We start from the raw sequence: 20211 nt of genomic DNA, 5'->3' as shown, positions 1-20211 counted from the left end.
CTGTGGGCCTCGGCATGCTTGATTCTTCATGGGACAGGATGCAGTTGGTTCACCAGCCAGGACATCCAGTAAAGTTTGGATTCATGCTCTTGATGAGGTTTAGTGAGAAAATAAAGTATGCAGAACGAGAAATTACAAGCAAGATAATTGCTCAGAGTATGATTTACACTTAAAAATTCATTGACAAAAAATACATGTAATAGCATTATAATTTTTAATGTGTGAAACATGGTAAGAACAAAGTAAACAAGTAGCCCATGGCAGATTTTGGAAATACATAGATTCTACAGTGTCCTTGAAAAGAGAGAACTAGTATGTCAGAATAAAACCTGTACTGATTTAAAGGTCAGAATACATGAAATAAACTGTCACCAATGACAGATTAACCAAAGAGTTAAATTAAATTTGCACCCTTGTCAAGCAATTTAATGCTACATTAATGAATTTTGTGGAGAGACTGTTTTGAATAGAATCCTTTTTCATTAGACGTTGCTCATATTCTTTCTGTGTTTGTCTAAAATAAATAATAATGAAACAGCTAATAAAACCCCAATTTATTTGTTTCCTTTAAGAAGTAAGTTCTTAACATGCAACTACTGTTCTTTGTGTCCTGTTTACTCTTTCTGCCTTTCAGAGTGTATGTTTTTCCAGTGATCTGTTATTAAACTTTCCTTCTTTTCTCACTTCTAATTAAAAAAAGATAATGTTTATATATGTGTGCAGATTGGCACATCAGCAAGGAGAAAGCTCCTAAAACGTTCTTCAGGCACTCTGAAATTGCGCAAGGGCTTTTACAACAGTAGGCCATGTGGCCTGGGAATCAGAATGATTAAAAGGGAACTGGAAGAAGGTGCAGCCTTGTCTATTTTCTCTTACATTTGACCCTCAGAGGTGTTCAACAGAAGGAACAAACTGTGACTCTGTACACATAAATTCTGAAGTGTTGGTTGTTTTTTTTCAGAGCTTTGGTCTGCCAAGAACTGGGAAGAATGCATTGCTTGAAATAGGTCAAATTCATTAATAACTACTCATCTCTTCACAACCTTAGTGCACTGCACTGTATTCCAGTTCTTTGTCACTCATCCTGATACCCAGGTTGCAGTTGTCTTAATTAATAGCAATATTAAATTTTATTTTTACTGTTCAGGTTTTTGACTTCCTTTAACACTAAGAAGATGCTGTAAAGCACTGCAGTCATCAGAGCCTGTAAAAAGACTTGGAGCTTATGCCTAAATACCATGCTATGTTTATTTGCAAGAACAGTGATGGTGTTTAGCATTTTGGTTACAGAAAATTTTTTTTCTTTCTTGTTTTCTGAACACAGGACCTTGGTGATGGTTATCTTAGTAAAACACACTTCCAAGTAAGAAATAGAAGCATCCCACCAGATCTCAAGGAGGAAAACAATGATAATGTTGAACAATCATTATTTACACATGTTGAAGTAAGTACAGATTTTGGACTTTTATGTTTATAAAATAAAAAATGAGCAGGATTTTTAAAAATACTATGCTAGTAAATTACGTCCCCCCAGAAAGATTTCAGATCTTCAGTGGCTTTTAGTTCTCATTCAGATGCACGCCATATTGGTTGTGAAAACTGGGGGGAAATGAAAAAGCTTCAGCATCTTTTATGTATATTTTCCTCATGCAAGGTTAGTATTTCTTTGCACATTGAATCATTAGCATTAAGAAATCTTTTTTTGTGGAAAAAGAATAAGCATCAAGATTTAGTTATCTTAGAGGTAAAAACTGATTAAAAAAAATAAAGAAGTCTTTGAGGATGATACTAATTTGGAGTTATATTTACTGCATAAATAAGTTGTGTATAAGAATTTCATACTCAGTATATACTTTTCTACTGTAGAACTGAAAATACTGAGTAGTTTTGTGGTGGGAAATAAAATAGATTTGGTGTTCTTGAAGGAGAATAAACTTCTTTTTCCAGAAAATGAAACCGATTCATTAAACTCAGGATGAGCTCATCTGAATAATTATTTGCTTGTTTGATTCTGCGTTAGACCTCCAGATTATTGACCAATCAAGATAAAAACAGTAGAAATTTACTCCCTTGTTACGTTGTTACCTTAGACATGAAGAGAAATATTGGATTATAATTGACTGAAAACAACATATTTGGTATAGTATGAACTGTTGAATAGATGGGCATAGTATGTTTTCCAAATGTAACCTCTTGGCAGCAATTCCTCTTCATTTTTCATCAGTATACGGTTTTTGGGTTTTGTTTGTTTCCCGCCTCGAGACTCTGGTACAATGTCTGAAGTGAGTGTTCTTTTGGCCTGGTTTCTGAAGAGAATGTCGTTTAAACCAATCATGTTGACTGTTAATCTGTGATGTAGTCGTTTCTACTGATTCTGGAGTTCAGTCATCACAGGTTTCAGCTTTATTTTAAAGAGGGTTAGATACCAAAAAGAATTTGGTTCTTAAAAGTTTCGTCAAAGCATTTGGCTGGCTGGCTGAAAATGACTTTTACTAGCAGGTAGAAATCTGATCTTTATGTTCAGACAGTCAGAGCAAAAATGTAACTGGACTAACGTAGCACCTTGTTCCCTTAGAGTGCCATGAGGAACAGCTGGGGTTCACATGACACAAGTAAGGTGGGAAAAAGACATGGTTCTGTTATCAGTAAAACAACTTGTTCAATCCAATTAAAAAAAAAAAGAAAGAAAATTCTACAACCCTTGCTGATACACCAGCTTTGATGTGAATTGGATTTCATGTAATCTTTAGAATGCCTTGTGTTTATTCATTAAGTACCAGTCATAAGCATAGTACGTAAGTCATCTGAAGGGCAGGTGAAGCATTTTAAGTTGTCCTTTAATTTAACTTAACTTGTAGTATTTCTTAAAACGAAGGCTAATATTGATACTTGGGAGCTTGTTTCTTAATCGTCACTGTGACAGTGTTTGCATACTTCAGTCCTAATTTGTAAGAACAGATTACTGTTTATATTCAACATCGGTTTTGACGATGTGACTTCTTTCTAATAATGAGCGAAGCCTTCATTGCAGAGTGTATTGTAAAAGAGCATCTTGTAAAAAACTACTGAGTCCTTCTGGAAAGAAGTATCAGCTATAGAAAAAGTGTCACAATGCAAAAAAAGCTTCAGAGTCTGTAACAAACTGAAACAGTCTCTTTAATATACTGAAATATAATAATAAATAGTCTGTAATATACTGAAATATTATTCCAGGTCAAACTCTATGGTTTATCAAGATAGTAATTTTAATAATTACATATTAAAATATTGTGAAAATTTCTAAGTTTTGCATCATAGAAATGTCTAGCTTGGAAGGGATCTTGAGTATTAGCTGGTCTGCTTTGAGAAGGTGCCTTTGTTCATGTTGTGTAGTGGCAGTTAAGATGAAGAGTGAGGCAAGAGAAAGGTCTTAGAAAATTATATAGGTTATAAGACATGAGGGTGCGCATAAGAAAACAAATTTGAGTTTTCTCTCCAAAATATTCACTGCCTAGTGATTATGTCAAATTTGTATTTACTCACTGAACTGAAGAGTAACCAGGCTGTTGAAGTGATTTAGTCTAGAAAACGGGATAAACACACCAATAAGTTGGAAAATGAAATATGCTATGAAAACATAAAGTGAAACTATATATATATAACACTAAGAAGAAAGATGGAAACAGTGACTGAGGAGGGGGTATATTTGCTCGAGCACAGCAGTGTGTGTAGAAGATGCATGTTTGTTTTCACAGATGTTGAATTTGAGAGTCCTGTTGCACCGTTCTAGTAGTCTGTTATTAAATAGGTTTTGTTTTTGTAAAAACATGTTGCACCCATAAATCATACGATCATACGGAGTTACTGCAATCTCTTTGAATAATTTATTGAAACACATTCTGCTGAATAGAGTTCAGCAAGAGTTGTGGTCTTGGCAGAACTTGGAAAGGTTTCCGCTGGTTATATACATTCAATATTTGGCATTTTTTCCTTAGAACATTTATAAATTTTATTTTTATGTATTTGAAATCTAAAGGGTCTCTGTGTAAGAATTTTAATTTCTTTTGGTAAAAATATGGCCATTGTCTGATAATTGCAGATTTCACAGTTTTCAGTTTCAGAATTAGTGTTTATGCGCTAGATTTTTCTATATCGTATCTCTAATTCTTGTGTCCTGTTGAGGTATTTCCGTCTGTCAGTAGTCTGATCTTCGAGGTGTGGTGGGAGACATGACACATAGTTTCGTATAAGGTAATTAACTAGAAAGACTAAGAAAAGAAAAATAAGGAAATTAAGGTCCAAATAATCAGTATCTATTCTGAGGAGGAACAACCATTGTTGACAAAAAGAGACAGGAAAAAAATGTGCTATGGTATATGACAGGACGTAAGAGGCCTCAAGATTTTCCTCTCCTGTTCCTGAGAATTCAGTTCAAAGATTATAAATAGAATGTAAGTTTTGACGGGCAAGGTGAAAACGGGAGGAAAATTAGAAAACAGATTTTTGAAGCTGCATAGAAATATGGGAAAGTTATTCATCGTGAGGATGTAACTGCTATTTAAGTAATTGAACCAAAGACGCAGCAGGGGAGAGGTGATGTTGAATAAATGGGTGAGTAAACCCTGTTGTACTAAAGAGTACAGTCAGGTTGTTGAAACTGGAGAGAAGCAAAATTACTGCTCTGTTCATTTTTAAACTGTGAAGATATACTAAAGCATAATGATATGATAATTATTTGAAGAGTTTGTTTTGGCTCATTGGTCATATGGACAGTTAACCTTTACAACTTCCGGTCTTACAGTCTGATATTGAAATATCTGAAGCCTTCCTAGTGAAGGAGTAATGAATAACTGTGTATTCCGGTCTTTTTTGCAGAGCAGTCTGTATTATGTGGTATGCTTGATTCCATTTATACGAGTTGTGTTTTCTTCTGAAAACCAAGAATAAAATTCTGTGTGGGTTTCTTTCTGCTTATTTTAGGTATCTGCAATACAGAGCTTGTCACTTAAGTCTTTGTTGCAGCCTGAGAGGTAAAAAAGCATTTTGGGGCATAAATCAGTCAACCTATTTTAGGTGTATTCTGTAGGAGATGAGTCTAAAAGTGTCTGTTTTTCTTCACTGATGATCAAGGGAAGTTAGATGGCTAACCTGTGTGTAGATATTGGCATTTTGTCATGTGAATCTCATACAACAAAATATGGATTTGAGGTCATTAAAAGCAGTAGTAAATTTTGCTGAGGACTTCACTGGGGCTGAGATTTTGCTTTGACAGTAAAGCTTATACTTGGGACTGTGTTTTGTAAAGTAGCAACTCAAGAAAAAAAGAGGATTTAAGCATAAACTCTTGGAGCAATTCACGTTAGCTGAAGCTTTGAAATCCTTAGGTTGAGACTGGCATGCTTGCGCAGTGAAATGCTGTGGCCTTTATTATACCAGGGTCAGAATGAGCATTCACCATCTGTGCATTTAATGGATCTGCAAAGTACCACCCTCTTTTTGGGGGTATGGTGGTATGAGTTGCTGTATTCCAGCTCCCGTTGGAACTTCGTACTTGCATGGGTTCCTACCTTGCAGGTGTTCTGAGGTACTAAGGATCAGCTGACTGGCAGTAAGTTGCTGTGATGGGAGTCAGCATGCTCTGTAGGACAGCAGGAGTACAGCAGAAGGTAAGGACAAGTTTCCAAAATACTGTATGGTTCTGCAGCTGGTTGTCATGTTATTTAGTAGAAGCAGGTTTTCCATTTTCTGGAACTTCAAGGCTTCTGCCATGCACGTAATGGTTAATTGATGGTTTCTTTGCCTTTTCGGCAAGCCTGCAGGGTTCAGACTGTCTCCTTGTTGTCCTTTTGTGTTTCAGCAAAACTTTGGTATCTGCTAGTTTCCAGGCACGTTCTTGTACACTGCCTTGTCCTAGGCGGTAGAGGAGTTACCTTATGATATCACATGAGGATGGTATAGGATGTTGGGAGCTGTGAGAAGGCTCACAGCTTTAAGTGGGTACAGTATAAGCATCATGAGTTGGATTTTACTCTTTGTATTGAAGTGACCCTTAACACAAGCTTAGATGAAGGGAAGTGTAAAAAAAGGATCTATGTCCACACAGACACTCTAAAGCAAGGTATCTGGAGACAGGTGTTCTTAAAGAAGTTTAAGAATGTTTTTCTCAGGCAGTACCTGAGTTGTCCATCTGTGTATCCAGCCAGGTGCCTGGAGATACTGTTTCATGCAGACCCTATTTTTCCCATCTGCCATCTTACTAGGAAAGGATTGAGAATGTTTCTCTGGAATGCCATTCTCTGATTTCTGTGGATTTAGTTTAATCAAGATGTTTGTTTTAACATCTAGATTGGTAAACAGAAACTAGTAATGAAATTGTGACTAACCATAAACAAAGTTCTGACAGAGTTTGTGAAGAACACGCTTCTAAACAGAGAGATCGGACTCAGTCCCTAGCATATGGGCTGAATAGTTCATAATTCTTTATAGTATCTTCTGCTAGAACAAAAATGGCATGAGGTGTAAAGCAAGGAACTGATAAAAACACACGCTGCCATTTGAGAACTTTGAAATTGCAGTTTTGTTCTGGAAAAATTTGTATGGAATTGGTTGTTGCCTTTCTGTACTGTCCTGACTTTATGCCAGATGAGTGTCATTGAGGCTTTTCTGCAGTCAGCATAAATGTTGTGTAACCACCATGCTGTGTTCCGGCTAATTCAACAACAGTCTTCAGTGTATATTCTCTCTTCAAGTCTGTCCTGCCGAGACATCTGCCAGGGTCTGAATCAAGGAACGTGGAATTGTGTCTTCCTTTGTATAACTTACTTTGTATGTGGAAACATGTTTAAAATATTTCTATATTGACAATCTTAGGTTACCCAAATTAATAAAAGAGATTCATATAAGTTGTCCATCAGAAGCTCGTCATTGGCTGCAATCATGACTGGTTGTAGAAGGTAATAAATTTGATGAACTTAACCTGGGCTTGGTTTTGAGGGATACTGTGGCACTGGTAGCTTGACTCTGTGAGGCGGTTACTTCTCTTTCCCGTGAAATTGGAATCTCATCCTTCAATATTTGTGGGGTTTTTTTTCCCTTTTCAATCATACTTCATTTTTCCAGTCTAAGTAAATCACAGTGAACAGAATGTTTTTTCCTCCCTAGGATGGAAACTATTCAAATGTTATGAAGTCATATTTAACTTACTTTATTATGAGCCCAGGTAGCCAATTGCACTGAAAAGATGCCTTTCATTCTAGACTTTAGTATTTACCATCATCCGAATCCAGCTTTTGTTAAGTGCTATGTAGACACATTTTAATCAAGGACAGAATGATTATATTATGTGAATTGTTGGTAAAGTGAAAAATACTATACAAAATTAAAAATTAAGATAGTCCTTCTGCCTCAAAGAGCTTATATTGTAAAAGAGTAAAATAGGAAAATCTGGATTCACTTGATGCATTCTTTTTGTTTGGTATTCAAATAGCTGAAGGGAAGCAATAACTTGGAATAGAAATTCTCTGTGTGTGGTTTGTCTCTGCTCTCTTGGGTATTGCAGAAGAAGTGAGTCAGTGTGTAACCGTTTCTGAAGCTACAGCCATTGCTGCTTCGTGAAGGAGTGGGCAGGTTGGGAGTGTTGAAGGTCTGTTAATACCTGATGCTGCCTTTGGAAAATGAGCACTGAGCTTCACAAACATGTTGATTAAGTTATGTATTTACTTCTACGTTGACTCCACCTTTGCTGGCAGATCTTCATTAGTGAAGATCTGCCTGATAGAGGTTGTGGGAGTAGAGTCTGACATAGTTCTTAAACTTCATAATACCATGTGATATGCTGTTCAGCTATGCTTTAATTTATAACAACTAGAAAATTACAATTCTTAGTAATTATTAATCATTTTCTCTCTAAACAAATCCCGTATTTTCAGAATTAAGAACAACTGCTTTTTTTTTTTTGTGCAAAAGTAAATAAGATGAACTCTGTAAACATTTGCATAACCATTGTATTTGTTGGATGGATAAAACATGCAAAGTGAAAATCCAGCAAACAGTACTTGAGCAAATGTAAATATATTTGATGGAATCCAGCACTCACTGCAGAAAATAATGACCTTAGTAAAGAGGAAGAAATTCAAGTATTAAATACTCGCCTAAAACATCAGTTTGTAATGAATGGTCTGAGCTTAAGAGCAGTGCAGTTGCTCAGAAACAGGTGAGTGTACCCCTTGTCTTTTCGATAGCTTCTCCGTTGCTTGGAGAAGGGAAGTAAATTGTGCTACATGAGTATTCAATCCAAAATATGTTCCCTTGAAAAACTGATGTGGAAGGCTTTGGTAGCTTTGATAGGAAGAAAGCATTGTAGTTTCAGTTTGTCTTGGGTCTACTCAAACCCTTTTCATCACGCTTGGCTTCCTCTTCCAGTTCCATTAGGGCTCTTGGGATTGAGCTCTTCCTTTGGTGCGGCTGCCAGCTTAGCTCACCCACAGTACATGCTCGTGCCCTATAATCCTGTGTTACCCAGGCCAGTGTTTGGCTCCATCTTCCAAATTCCTTAATGCTTCATTGTCTAGCAGATACACCAGCAGCCTTTTCAAATGCCAGGTCACAGAAAGAAAACTCAAACTGTTGATGGAAACCTGTAAAAAAATAAATCAAGAACCTGTTTATTTTAAGGAGATCTAAAGCGTGTTGCAAAATGCAGTGAAGATGCTTGTGATTTTGCTTAAGAATGTATTAATCTGAAAATGGAATTACTCTTTATTAAACCACAAAAAAGGATTCTGGTGTGGATTTTATTAACTCAGTTCTACAAGAAAAGGCTTGGCAAGAGAATGACATTGTTTAGAAATATCAAGGCTGGAAGAAACTTTGGTGCAGATATTACACCCCTTCCTTGAGCTTGAGAAACCTCAGTAAAGGAAAGGCTCTGTGGTGACAGAAGTAATTTGAATCCCAGATATGTCCTGCTTCTGGACTTCTTCACTGATGGGATGTCTCAGTCTTCATGGAAGAGGCTAAATGCTTCTGCTCCTGTGAAGTTCTGGAGACATGGGAAGTTTTTGTCTCCCACGCACAGCCCTTTGTAGATCATATTCTGTGTGTGTCACTGTGGTATCCTGACAAATCTTGTTAACAGTAGTTACATTTAGTTTTCAACAGCTTTGATGACATGCTGTTGGCTTGATTATCATTGTGGGTGGTGGGGCTCTGATCTTAATTCTCTATCTTACACATTCTTTGACTGCTGTTCTGTTTTACTCAGTAGGAGATGCTTAATAAGTTTCCACAAAACTTAGAAATTATATCAAGGCAAATATATAAAGCAATTACGAAGCTTTTGGGAGAACTGACAAAGCACATTGTATAACCTCAAAAAGTGATTTCTTAGTTTAGATGTTAGCATAGAGTGATTTCACCTTTTTATCAGCTATCTTCGTACTAGCAAATAGGTGCTACATCAAACGCAGAAAAAGATGCTGTCATTCAGATTTGGTAACCGAATGTGACAGTGTAGTTCGAGTTACTGTGGGTGAAGGCATGGTGTAATCCCAGCAGAATGTCTTCCTTCTGCAGTAAATGAATCTCCATTTCCTATGGAGCACGTGTTGATACTGTGGTAAATGACGATGATTTTCTCAGAATCTGAACTTCAAGTGACTGGTAATACCACTGACAAAGTTATTTTTAAGCCCGTTTCTATTAAGTGTATTTTTTTCATGACATCAAGGAAGTTGTTTTGAAAAATTTATATAGGTGGTGTTAGCACATCTAGAAAAAAATCTGGTCTGACGTCTCTAAACTTTTTTAATTCTTCAAATTAAAATTGAATTAAACAATTTTTTAGTGTGATTCAATTTCATAAATATACCATCTATCTTTTAATGTGTCTCTTTTTAATAAATTAAGTCATTATTACGAGATTGTAAAAAATATTTTTTAAAAACCGTGCCAGAGTGTACTTCAATAGCAGTTGTCTTTACCCTGTAAATTATGCTGACTAATTCACCTTAAAACTCTGTGTCATTGCATATTCAGCAGAAGTATCAGAGATACGTAGGCCACACATTCAGATGGTTACCTGCCTGGGCTGTGTGTTTCCCCTCTGAGTTGTTAGGGTAATGCCTTTTTTTTTACAAGGCTTGGTGACTTCCACATCAAGTGTTTTGATAGCTGCATGCTTGACTTGCCTTGATACTTGGGCAAAACATCCACAGATTCCAGGTTCTGCAATTTTGAGTGGAAGGGCTTGTGAGAAGTGTAAATCTGTTTTTCTGTTTTCAATTTTAGGATGTTACAGTAGTAGTCTTTATAAGAAAAACTGACAGAAAAATAAGTTCATAATACAGTTGCTGTTGCAATGTCTTGTTTTGCACCCATCCCTCGCTTTTTGTCTTCCCTGCAAAAAAAGTTCAAATTGAGCTACCGTGAGTGGAAGAGACGCTGAAGTGATGGGCACATCAGCAGTGCTTATGGTGGCACATATGGCTGCAGCGTGGCATCCTATTATATTACTTAATATGTTAAGACTAGTGTATATTATAACATAATACCATCATGGCATTTCCTAAGCACTGCTGTACTTGAGAATCATGGGAATGAAGGGTTTGGGGAGCATATCAGAAGGACACAATGATTCTTCATCTTGTATGAGTAAGTAGATACCAAACACTTCCTCAGGTAAACTTCCACAGTTAGATTGGTCAGGAGCTAGGAAAGGCTATACACTACCATGTTTTTATTCAGTACAGCTCAAAACTGCAGGCAGGTATGTGGTTAATGCGTGAAAGACCTGTGTGAATTCTACTCCTGCAGTTTGCTGTATCCCAAAATTGTATGCATTTTCATATTAAGACTGTACACTTTATGACTCAGTAGAATCTGTGATACATATTGGTGGTGGTTGATCAGAGTTGATTAATCACTGGGATGTAACAAATTGTGATGCTCCAAGCATGTCCATTGAAGCTGACAGTAGTGTTAAATACAGTAGAAAGAAGATTAGTGTTAAAATCCTTGCATTCTTAAAAGCAATTCTTCATGTGTGTTTGGAATAATCTGGCCTTCTTCAGAAGGTATAAGGGAGGGATTTTGGAGTAATAGAAGTACTTCTGAAATTAACTGATACAGCATTGAGTTTTGATTTGGCCAGAGTAGGGTATGGAGATGTAGGAGAGTCACCTGAATCATGAGTGGCATTTTGGAAGCCTGGGCTTTAAAGTGTGCTTCTGTTTTATGCCCATACATGTTTTCCAAGTTATTGATGGTGCAAACAGGGGTGGACAGAGTGAGCTATGCTCCCAGCGCTCTGGGTGGCGTGTGCTGTGCCAGGTGTAGATTAGTTTACTCCCTCCCAGAGTGGCAAGGGAGTCCTGAGGGTGGTTGCAACACCCTGATCATCATTTCAGCACTTAGCTGCTCTAACTCTGGGCAGAGCATTGTCTTTTTGTCCAGATTGTGATTTTGTTTCCCTTGTGGTAAAACAGTATTGACAAATACTATAGTGTCATGTTTCTTGTTTGTGAGCTAATGTCTAAACATCTGAAAAAACACAATCTAGTCAATTGTTAGCATTTTGCTTTTTATGGTGGAGCTCAAAGTACTTCATGTTGCCAGTCTTGCATATATGCCTCCTTTGTTTCTTTTAAATTAAATTAAATACTGTACTGGTACAGTATTATGCTCTAATTTTCTAAGGACAATGGTCATCTGTATTGAAGCAATACTCTTATTTTGGCCAAGTGCCTGTATTTTGTAGCAACACTGTATGATAAATCTTTCAGTGTGTCTGCAATACACAGGTCATGGAGTTGGCTTGGAGTTCATATTACAGATTTAGGGCCTTAGACTGATCAGTGACTTCCTGAGACCCAGGAAAAATGGCCAAACTTCTACATGTTGCTGCTTTGTAGAGAATTTATTGTTGCCATTTTAGCTGTGAGGTCAAACCGAGTTTTGTTTCCTCTCCACTATTGTCTCACCATCATAGTCTCTCAACTGTTCGCATGGGTCACTCTCAAGGTACATGAAACAATCCTTTTCTCCTCTATGTTACAAAGGATGCTTGTTATTTCCTACTCTAGAACAAGATGCAGTCTCAAACTTTTTTCTGCATGCTAAATCTTTCTATACCACGGATCTTATTTTTTAGCCCTATTAAATAAAGAGCAGCCACTGCTGGATTTATGTTGATGTTGTAAAGATAGTGATTTAGTTTTCTTCTTGAATCGGAATGCGATGTTCTTGGAGGACATTAAAGAGTGGTACTGTGTAATCAGTGTGTGGTTTGGAGGTCTTTCACTTAGATATAACTAAGTGGCATTGAAGTTGATTGAGATTTAGGAACTTCTGCTGCAGGAAAATATGTTCTAAAGTTATGAAGTATTTTGTTGTCAGTAAAAACAATGAGGTGCCTTTCCTCATACAGACAAGCACAAGTAATGAGTTGCTGCTTTCTTACCTTTTAGGAGTCAAGTCCTTTAAAAAGCTATGAAAAGAAGACTTCTTTTTTTCTTTTTTTTTCTTTTTTTACAAGACTGTTGCACTACATGATACTAACAAAGCAGAGTGTTAACATTTGGTACTAATGTGAATATGGACTCTTTATTTTCCAAATCACTGTTCTGGTTTACAGCAGAAATGAATTTGTATGAGATACAGGTGTTTTCCTAAATGAGCAATATATCTTTAATATATAGCAGGTATTTTTCACTTGAATTCAGCTTGTTAGTATTGTGTAATCTTTCTGCCCTGGTTTGCCAGGAACTAGTTCGGATATCTCTTAGACATGCTTATCGACAGTTTAAATGAGACACTCTCACTTCTACCATGTACAAGATATTGAAAGCACGTTCTAAGCAAATTTAATTGTTCGTGTCTATTTGGGAACAGGAAAGTATACTGCATAAACGGATGTCTGTAACTGAGACAGTTTTGTTCGATAGGTAGGTTTCTCATGATGATCTGTGATGGTAGCAATGAAAGTGTTTGAATTGACTCAGACATCTTTTACCATTTTGCTGTGAATTCTGGAGAAAGACATAATGTCATATGCTAAATAAGATTCAAGTTTGCTTTCTGAAAAAGAAAACAATAAAGTGTAAAACCTTGGGATTACGAGACAGACATTTCTGTGAGATAAGTGATAAACTAAGATGCAGAAAGTTGGATGGCTCTAGTACAGAAGAGAGAAAGCTGTGGCTTGTAAGAGACAAAAGACTTGTCTGTAGGTGATATGTCATACTTTATAACATAAGGTTTATATCCATCTAGTGATTTTTTGTAATACAGTCATTACTATTTATCCCCATCTGTATTTTGTATTTTTCCCTATTTGACAGCTTGCCAATAAAATTTCTTTCCCAGACAGCCAAACCTAGCTTGCAGACTGACAGGGCACAAAAAAACACCTTCAAAGGAAAGCACATTAAAAAGCTTAGACATCACCAGAAAGTGTTAACTGCTCTGTTGGCTGTTACACAATGGGATGCAGGAATTGCAATAATGTTCTTCTTCCATCTGGTGCCTGCAAACTTGCTGTTTTCAGAGGCATTCGTTGCTGTGGCAAACTGTTCACTTATTGATTCATGTTAGCTGCCCGTTATTCTTTGGAAAAGACTTGGGTTGAAATTGGCTCAACTCTTTGTTAGGAAAGTGCTTGGTGTCAAACTTATTACAGTAAGATGTCAGTCCAAATGCAAATACCATCATATTTCAACGCATCTCTGCATGCATTTGGAATGTACTGTGAAGGTGTAGTCCCAGGAGTGAAGATCTTGACTGACAATACTCAAAGGAAAACCATGCAGTATCTGTGCCAAAATGTCTGTCTTCGCTGAAATATCAATTTCCGTTTTAAATTTCCTGGCTTACGTTAGCTAACATCCCAGCCTTAAATGTCCTTCTTTTCTTAGAATCTCTTTGTTACATCTGGACTGGTTAATTTTCAGGACTGAGAGATAGCTACTGACTGGAAGATGTCACTCTAAAAGGAAAGAATGGTTTTGTGCACTAAAGGATGGGGAAAAGCTGGAGCTGGCGCTTTTTCAAAGACCATCTTAGATCCTCATGAGGAGTATTTGGGGGTAACATGGGCCTCAGCCTGCTGGCAGGGTTAGTAGTTACAGCTTTCATAGGAAAAACTGAGATCTGTTAGGATGAAGGTAGTGAAGACAGAGACAGGACACTTATTTCTTCTTGTCAGACCAGGAGATAAAGGGGGTGGTATGTAATTTCTGGGCAGAAACCAGGTAAAAATGTCCAACTCTTGGTCTTTGCATCTAAAATAACTGTGTTCGTATGGAGACAGTCTTTCATGGTGTGTTTGTAGCAAGACAGGCTTGCCAGTGTTGCTGTCATGTACCTTAGGTTCTTTTCTCTCAGAATATAAAATAGTCTCTTCAGTCCCACAGTAGTGAGCAGGTAAGTAAACTTATTAATAGTTTTCCCGAAAGCATTACAGGAATCCCTAGCATTCTGCATGTTTTAGTTAAATGTCATATAATAATATGCGTTTATGTAAATACTGTCATGACTTCAGAAAATGTGAGCAACAAGGGGGTGAACTGACACTACACTGGGAACATTCATTTTGGCATGTGGAAATTTTCAGTGCTTTATTGCGTAACTTTGTTTCATCTTTTTCTTGAAGGATTTGGTGTTCTCAGTATTGGTGTAACTATGATAGTTATCCATGGAATTTTTCACAATTTGCCTGCTGTAGATGCAGTGACTGTAATACTAATGCCAGTTACTGGTCTGGAGAGCCCTTGTGTAGCAGGAGAAGTTTATAGCAGTGGAACATCACTGATGTTCATATACTTGTGGGAGAAAAAGATCAGTATTTCACAGCAAGGAAAAGATTCAGTTAAGTGAAACCCTTTTGGTTTGGTAGCTAATAGAGAATTTTGAATAAATAAACTGTAATAGATAGAATGTCAGTAATGCAGAAAAAATTGGGAAGGTATAAACAATGTACGGCTATATAGCATTGCAATCCATGCGGTGAATGTGCTTATAAAAGTTTTTTTACAATAGCACTCTGTTCTCCCTCCACAGTTTTAAATGTTCACATCCTGGCCACTCTTTTCAATTAGTTATTTTAATAGGCTGATACCATGCAGTCCCCATTTCAAACAATCAGCTACTGTTTTACAAGATGTCAGAAATAAATGTGTAAAGTGCAGTTTATGCTAAGGTCTTCTCTTAAGGGTTTCCGTATCAAGGGCATTTAGGATGAAAGCATAGCTCCTGTAGACAGTAATATGGGAAAGCCAGTGGTTGTGAGTAACCATTTTTTAACTGATTTCCTTTGGAAATGATCTTAAGAGGTCATACTGTCTGTCACTCCACCACAATGTACTTTTGAAGCTGTCATATCCTGAAAATGCTGAATTCCTAACAAGCTTTGCAATACCAGTCAGTGAGATGGAGAAGAAGGGTGCTGGTAATAACTCAAATGACTGATTTTCAGCCAGCATGAAGAAAAGGGGAGGGAGGGATGAAGCCATGGTGAGATCCTCAGATTTATTTAGCCTGTGTCTATGTTAGTGCTGTGGTTCGGAGTAATAGAGTAGTTTTTGAGCAAAGCTCCCAACTGACTCTGCTTACCATGGTTGGTTTGGTGCACGTGAACTAGGTTTCTTTTGGAGGAAACTAAACTAGGAGATGTGTTCCAGCCATGTACTGCATGGACACCATCTTGTTTGAGCCACGTGTAGTTGGTCTTCAGTTCACAGAATCTGTCCAGTCTGCAGTAAAATTGTGGAGCTATGCAGTCTGTAGGTTTTGGAGTCTTTGCACCAACTACTGATGCCCTGTTTCTCTGGTGCTGTATTACTTATTAAGGCATAGCTCTAAGTCCCTTAGTGTACCATCACTTGTGCCTAGGTAAGTAGTTCTCCTAAAATAAGGTTGTAAGCTCTGGTGTAGTCAGTGGAGAGCAGTATGTGCTTTTGAGAGTATCTCTAAAGGAAGATCTTCTCTGCTTGAGTATATGCAGAAATGGTCTTCTTTAGGAGACCTTCAAAACTAGTTATTTCTTCATCAGCTAAGTTGAAACTTAAGCCGTGAATCTGTACTGAGTGTCTAGCTTAAGCAAACTGAATCCCATCTTCCAGCTTTGTTAGTTCTTCAGCTTACAGTTTTGTTTTGCCTCTTTTTTTGCACTGCTCAGTCAAATCTACACTTTTGGGATGTTAGCAGATAATACTGATCATATTAGAAGTGAGGCGTGTCAGAAGAATTAGTTAAACATGACTTAAGATCATCCCATTTTTGCTATCTGGGCCATATGATTTTCAACAGTCTCTAGGAGCTAAGTGCAATTTCTGAACTGACCTGATATTTAACAGTAGTCCTTTGGCTGTCATTAGTGGAAGCTTCTGAGTACGTGATGCTTTGGAAAACCAGGCCACATAGGCACTTAAATAGAAACCTGCTAACCTAAGTGGAAGTTTCTGATTTTGAGGGGTTTGTTCAAGATGTAGAAGCTAAGGCAAGGTTAATTGTCTTGGGTAGTTACACAGGTTTGCAAGAGTGAACAAAAGAGCAAGAAAAAGCTACCTATATGAAAGCTTTAATCCCAGGTAGGTTGCTTGGAATACATTTAAATATCTCCTTTGTAGGATCCTTGTGCTTCAGCAGTGTCACAGCATGTGTTTTAATGTATGTTTAATGTATGTTTAACTAGTCCAGTGATTAAGATGTAGAAATGCGGTTTAAGAACAATTGAAGAGTATGCAATCAAAAATTCGATCCCATGCTCTGGTATTAGTTAGCATTATTTAGCTTTCAGAAATAAATAATGCAACCGCAGCCCTTTATATACAAATGTAAATAGTAGAAACTCTCATGAGTTTCTCATTTAAAAAGTATTTTTATTTGCTGTTTGTTCTTAGATGCTTATTTTCATGTTCTCCAGGTTTTTTCCCACATTTTGAAAGGGTAGAAACATACTTGCCGTTTAACATCAAAGACATAGTTTTTGTGTTAACTGTAACTGCACACAGTTGAATTTTAAGAAAAATGTTAAACATTGGGAAGATGAGAAAGCAAAAGGTCTGCTTTACCAAGAGATAGCAAGGTATAATACCCTTCTTTGGATTGTATTAGAAAAACAGTTTGGATCTGACTTTCTGTGATGTGTGTTTCTGTCTCTGCCCTTGTCTCCACTCAGAAATTCTTCCATCAGTGGAGTGATGTTAACCACATTTGAGCAAGGTGGAGGTTTTTAAAGATAATTAAGATCCTGCAAGTTTTATGGAATTAAATGGCTGAGTGGAGGACAGAGACCATGAAAGTTCTCTGCCTGAGGGAAAACTTGCACCATGTGTTGAAAACCTACTGCGTGCCAGATACTCCACATGAGAAAGACCTTATGAATGTCCCAGCTGAAGGAAAAGCCCTGACCTTCCTTGGACCTTAAACTCAGTTGACCAAGAGATTCAAATATGAAGGAAAGGAAGTCAATCAGATAAAACAGTTCAAAATAATTCAAGGTAATTCTGGGCATACAATATTTAACAAGTAGCTTGATGAGCAATTTCAAAATGTTTTGTCATGTGGATTTGATGCAATGTGAAAAAAACAAGCATGAGTTGATTAAAACTATGTTTATGTAAATAAAAGATTGATTTTTTTGCTATTGAACTTTTTCTCCCTCTTTCCTCAAGTACCTGTGCTTTGGGAAGACAGAGAATGCATTTGACTACCTGTGAGTAAAGTCTCCCCATGGGCAGCCTTATAGCCCATGTCAGGATATGCTGGATGTGGAAACATTGCGTTCTTTGGTGAAGCCAAACATACCTTCAGTTGATACGTCTGTCCTTGTGAATGGGAGATTTGAATGTCTATGAATAGTAGAGCTGTGCTGAACCTTCCTGGTAGCCTTTTTGATCCTATGTTATGTAGGTATTCAGGACTTGCTGAGTCTGTCCCAAATGTCTGGACATTTACGATCCTATCCAAAGCTGCTCTGTGTATGTTGCTAAAGTAAATACATGGTCTATGCAGCAAGCCCAATGATTCCACGAAGGTTTGTTATCCAATTCTTCATATATGCAAAAATGCTTAGCACTTCCAGGGAAACGTTGGACTTACTGGGCACTGTGTAGTGCTAGATGTCTTTCATGTTTACAGTGGGTGTCCATCTTTAAAAGCAAGATGTAACAGAAATACTTTTTAAATTCAGTATGAAGAGTAATTACTTTCCCTGTTTTTTTGTGATTTTGAAGGTTATTTTTTTTTGGTTGATTTCATAATTTTATAACTATAGTTTTGCATGGGCATTGATTGCAGATTTCAGAGCAAGGATATGTTAAAATTCTATCCACCTTTCATAGGAGTTACTGTGAACTATATTTGATTCTGCTTTACATTTAACAGTCTTAGTAGCCAGACATGCAAAGCTCTGTAATATCCAAATTTTTCAATCGAAGTTTATCATGCTGTACTGATGAAGTAAAGGTATTTCTAAATCCTGTTTTCAAACACCATAGCTAGTCTAAACTTTTTTTTATGTAGAGCTTTTTGGGCACCTGAAATAAATTGGCCATCAGGAATCTAGACAAGGTGTTTTTTGCCACTGCTAATCAGATTTGTTGTATTAGACTTTGTTTACTGCTCTAGGTAGTTCTCTAGCTTTTTTACTTCTTCTGCTAACATTACTTACTTTCTTTGTCTCTGCACGAAAAGAGCATTCTGCTGCCACAGTAGTCTCATTGCAGAATTTTATTTCAAACCTGTCTCTAGAAATAACTCTAAAAATAGCTAGACTTTAATGTCCTTTTTTTATGTCTTCTTTCTGAAAACTACCCAGATACTAGTGCGATGGAAATATTGGTAAAAAGGAAGAAACAGAAAAATAGCATGAATGGGGTCGTTATTGATCTCTTTCAGTTCATACTCTTCAGTTGAAATCCCTGTTGTAATCTGGAAGGTGTCCTCACAGTGTTTTATTTAGCTGATACCTTTAGATTTTCTCTGTTGGTATTTTAAGCTGTGTCTGAAAATTTACTTCTACCTGTTGTTTTTCAAAGGCAGCTCTTTATCATAGATCTCCTAACTATGTGTAAACATTAGTTTTGTAAGAGCCTACTGTACTGACAGCTGGTTATGTTGTAGGTGTTCCAGTGAATGGTGTCTCTTTTTTCAGTCAGGTCGAGAAATCTTGCTGTGATGAGTCGTTCCCTTATACATGTCCTTCATAAAGGACAGCTCTCTTTAAAGATGTGCATAATATGTAATTAAAAAGCATAATCAGTGTTCTTTAGTGATTGAAGAGCATTTAATAACCATACATGAGTAATACAGGAAAGCGCTTAAACAAAAATCAAAATCAAGTGCCTCAAAATTTTTTAAATAATAGTTATTAAGAACTGAACCGTTAACACTTTGAACTGAACTTGCTAATAATATGCAGACATGGAATCAGTGAATGGATGAATAGAAACAAGTGTTCAGAGTAGGAGGGAAGTGAGCTGATGCAGTACTTTGGTAAGGAAGGGAATGAGCCCATTCTTGTCAGTTAGAGACTACTTTTAGAGCAGTTTCAGAATGCCAGAAGTTAGATTACAAATAGTTTCATTCTTCAGGATTAGGAGAGCAGAATGGTGGTGTTGCTCCTTTTTGTTGTTTGGGGGGTTTTTTTTCCCTTTCTGTCTTTTAATCTGTTTAAGTTTTCCCTACCGGTATGAAAGAACAGGTATTTAAAAATATCTTATCTCTGAGTGTAGAGTAAATACAGTTGTATTCAGCTGGTTCTGAAATAATATGTTTGTTCTTAAACAATAATTTAGTAAAATGACAGAAATTCAAAACATTAATTAAATTTTATGAAATGCACTAAATTAGCAAATTGTGGATGCCACTTGGAGCGCGGAGGACCCTTGCAGGTGGGATCTCCCACTACACTCACACAATTTGCAGTTATATATTGTATGTTGTGAATTACAGAGAACAGACAAAATTAGAAAACTTTTTTTCAGATGTTTCAAACATGTCTATAAGAAAAAACTTATGTTGTAAACCGGTTTTCAGGGACCTTCTATTTATTCTCTTTTGGAAGGAGTTAAGTGCTTACTTCTGCAGGCAGTGTGGCTATTATTCAATGTATTGATTTGTTAGACATAATCACCCTTGTGGAGAAGTAGGATGTTATGTTAACCCAAGGAGAGTATCATACTAATATGACTGCATTCTTTCTGGTAGCTGAGCCATCTCTAGTAGCTGTGAACA

General features: G+C 36.9%; 1 protein-coding gene across 1 annotated transcript in view; it reads left to right on the top strand.

Annotated features, from left to right (window-relative positions):
• Positions 1–20211, top strand: part of ATG10 (autophagy related 10) — a 72253-nt gene that overhangs the window by 3728 nt on the left and 48314 nt on the right. Inside the window, exon 2 of the mRNA XM_010139298.1 lies at positions 1325–1444. Within this exon, the coding sequence (XP_010137600.1) occupies positions 1325–1444 (120 nt within the window). The remainder of the gene's footprint in view (positions 1–1324; positions 1445–20211) is intronic.

Source organism: Buceros rhinoceros, unplaced genomic scaffold, assembly GCF_000710305.1.
Source record: "Buceros rhinoceros silvestris isolate BGI_N320 unplaced genomic scaffold, ASM71030v1 scaffold19280, whole genome shotgun sequence".
Classification (NCBI taxonomy): Eukaryota; Metazoa; Chordata; class Aves; order Bucerotiformes; family Bucerotidae; genus Buceros; species Buceros rhinoceros.
The sequence above is the reverse complement of the archived record's forward strand: the minus strand, read 5'-3'. Positions and strand labels throughout refer to the sequence as shown.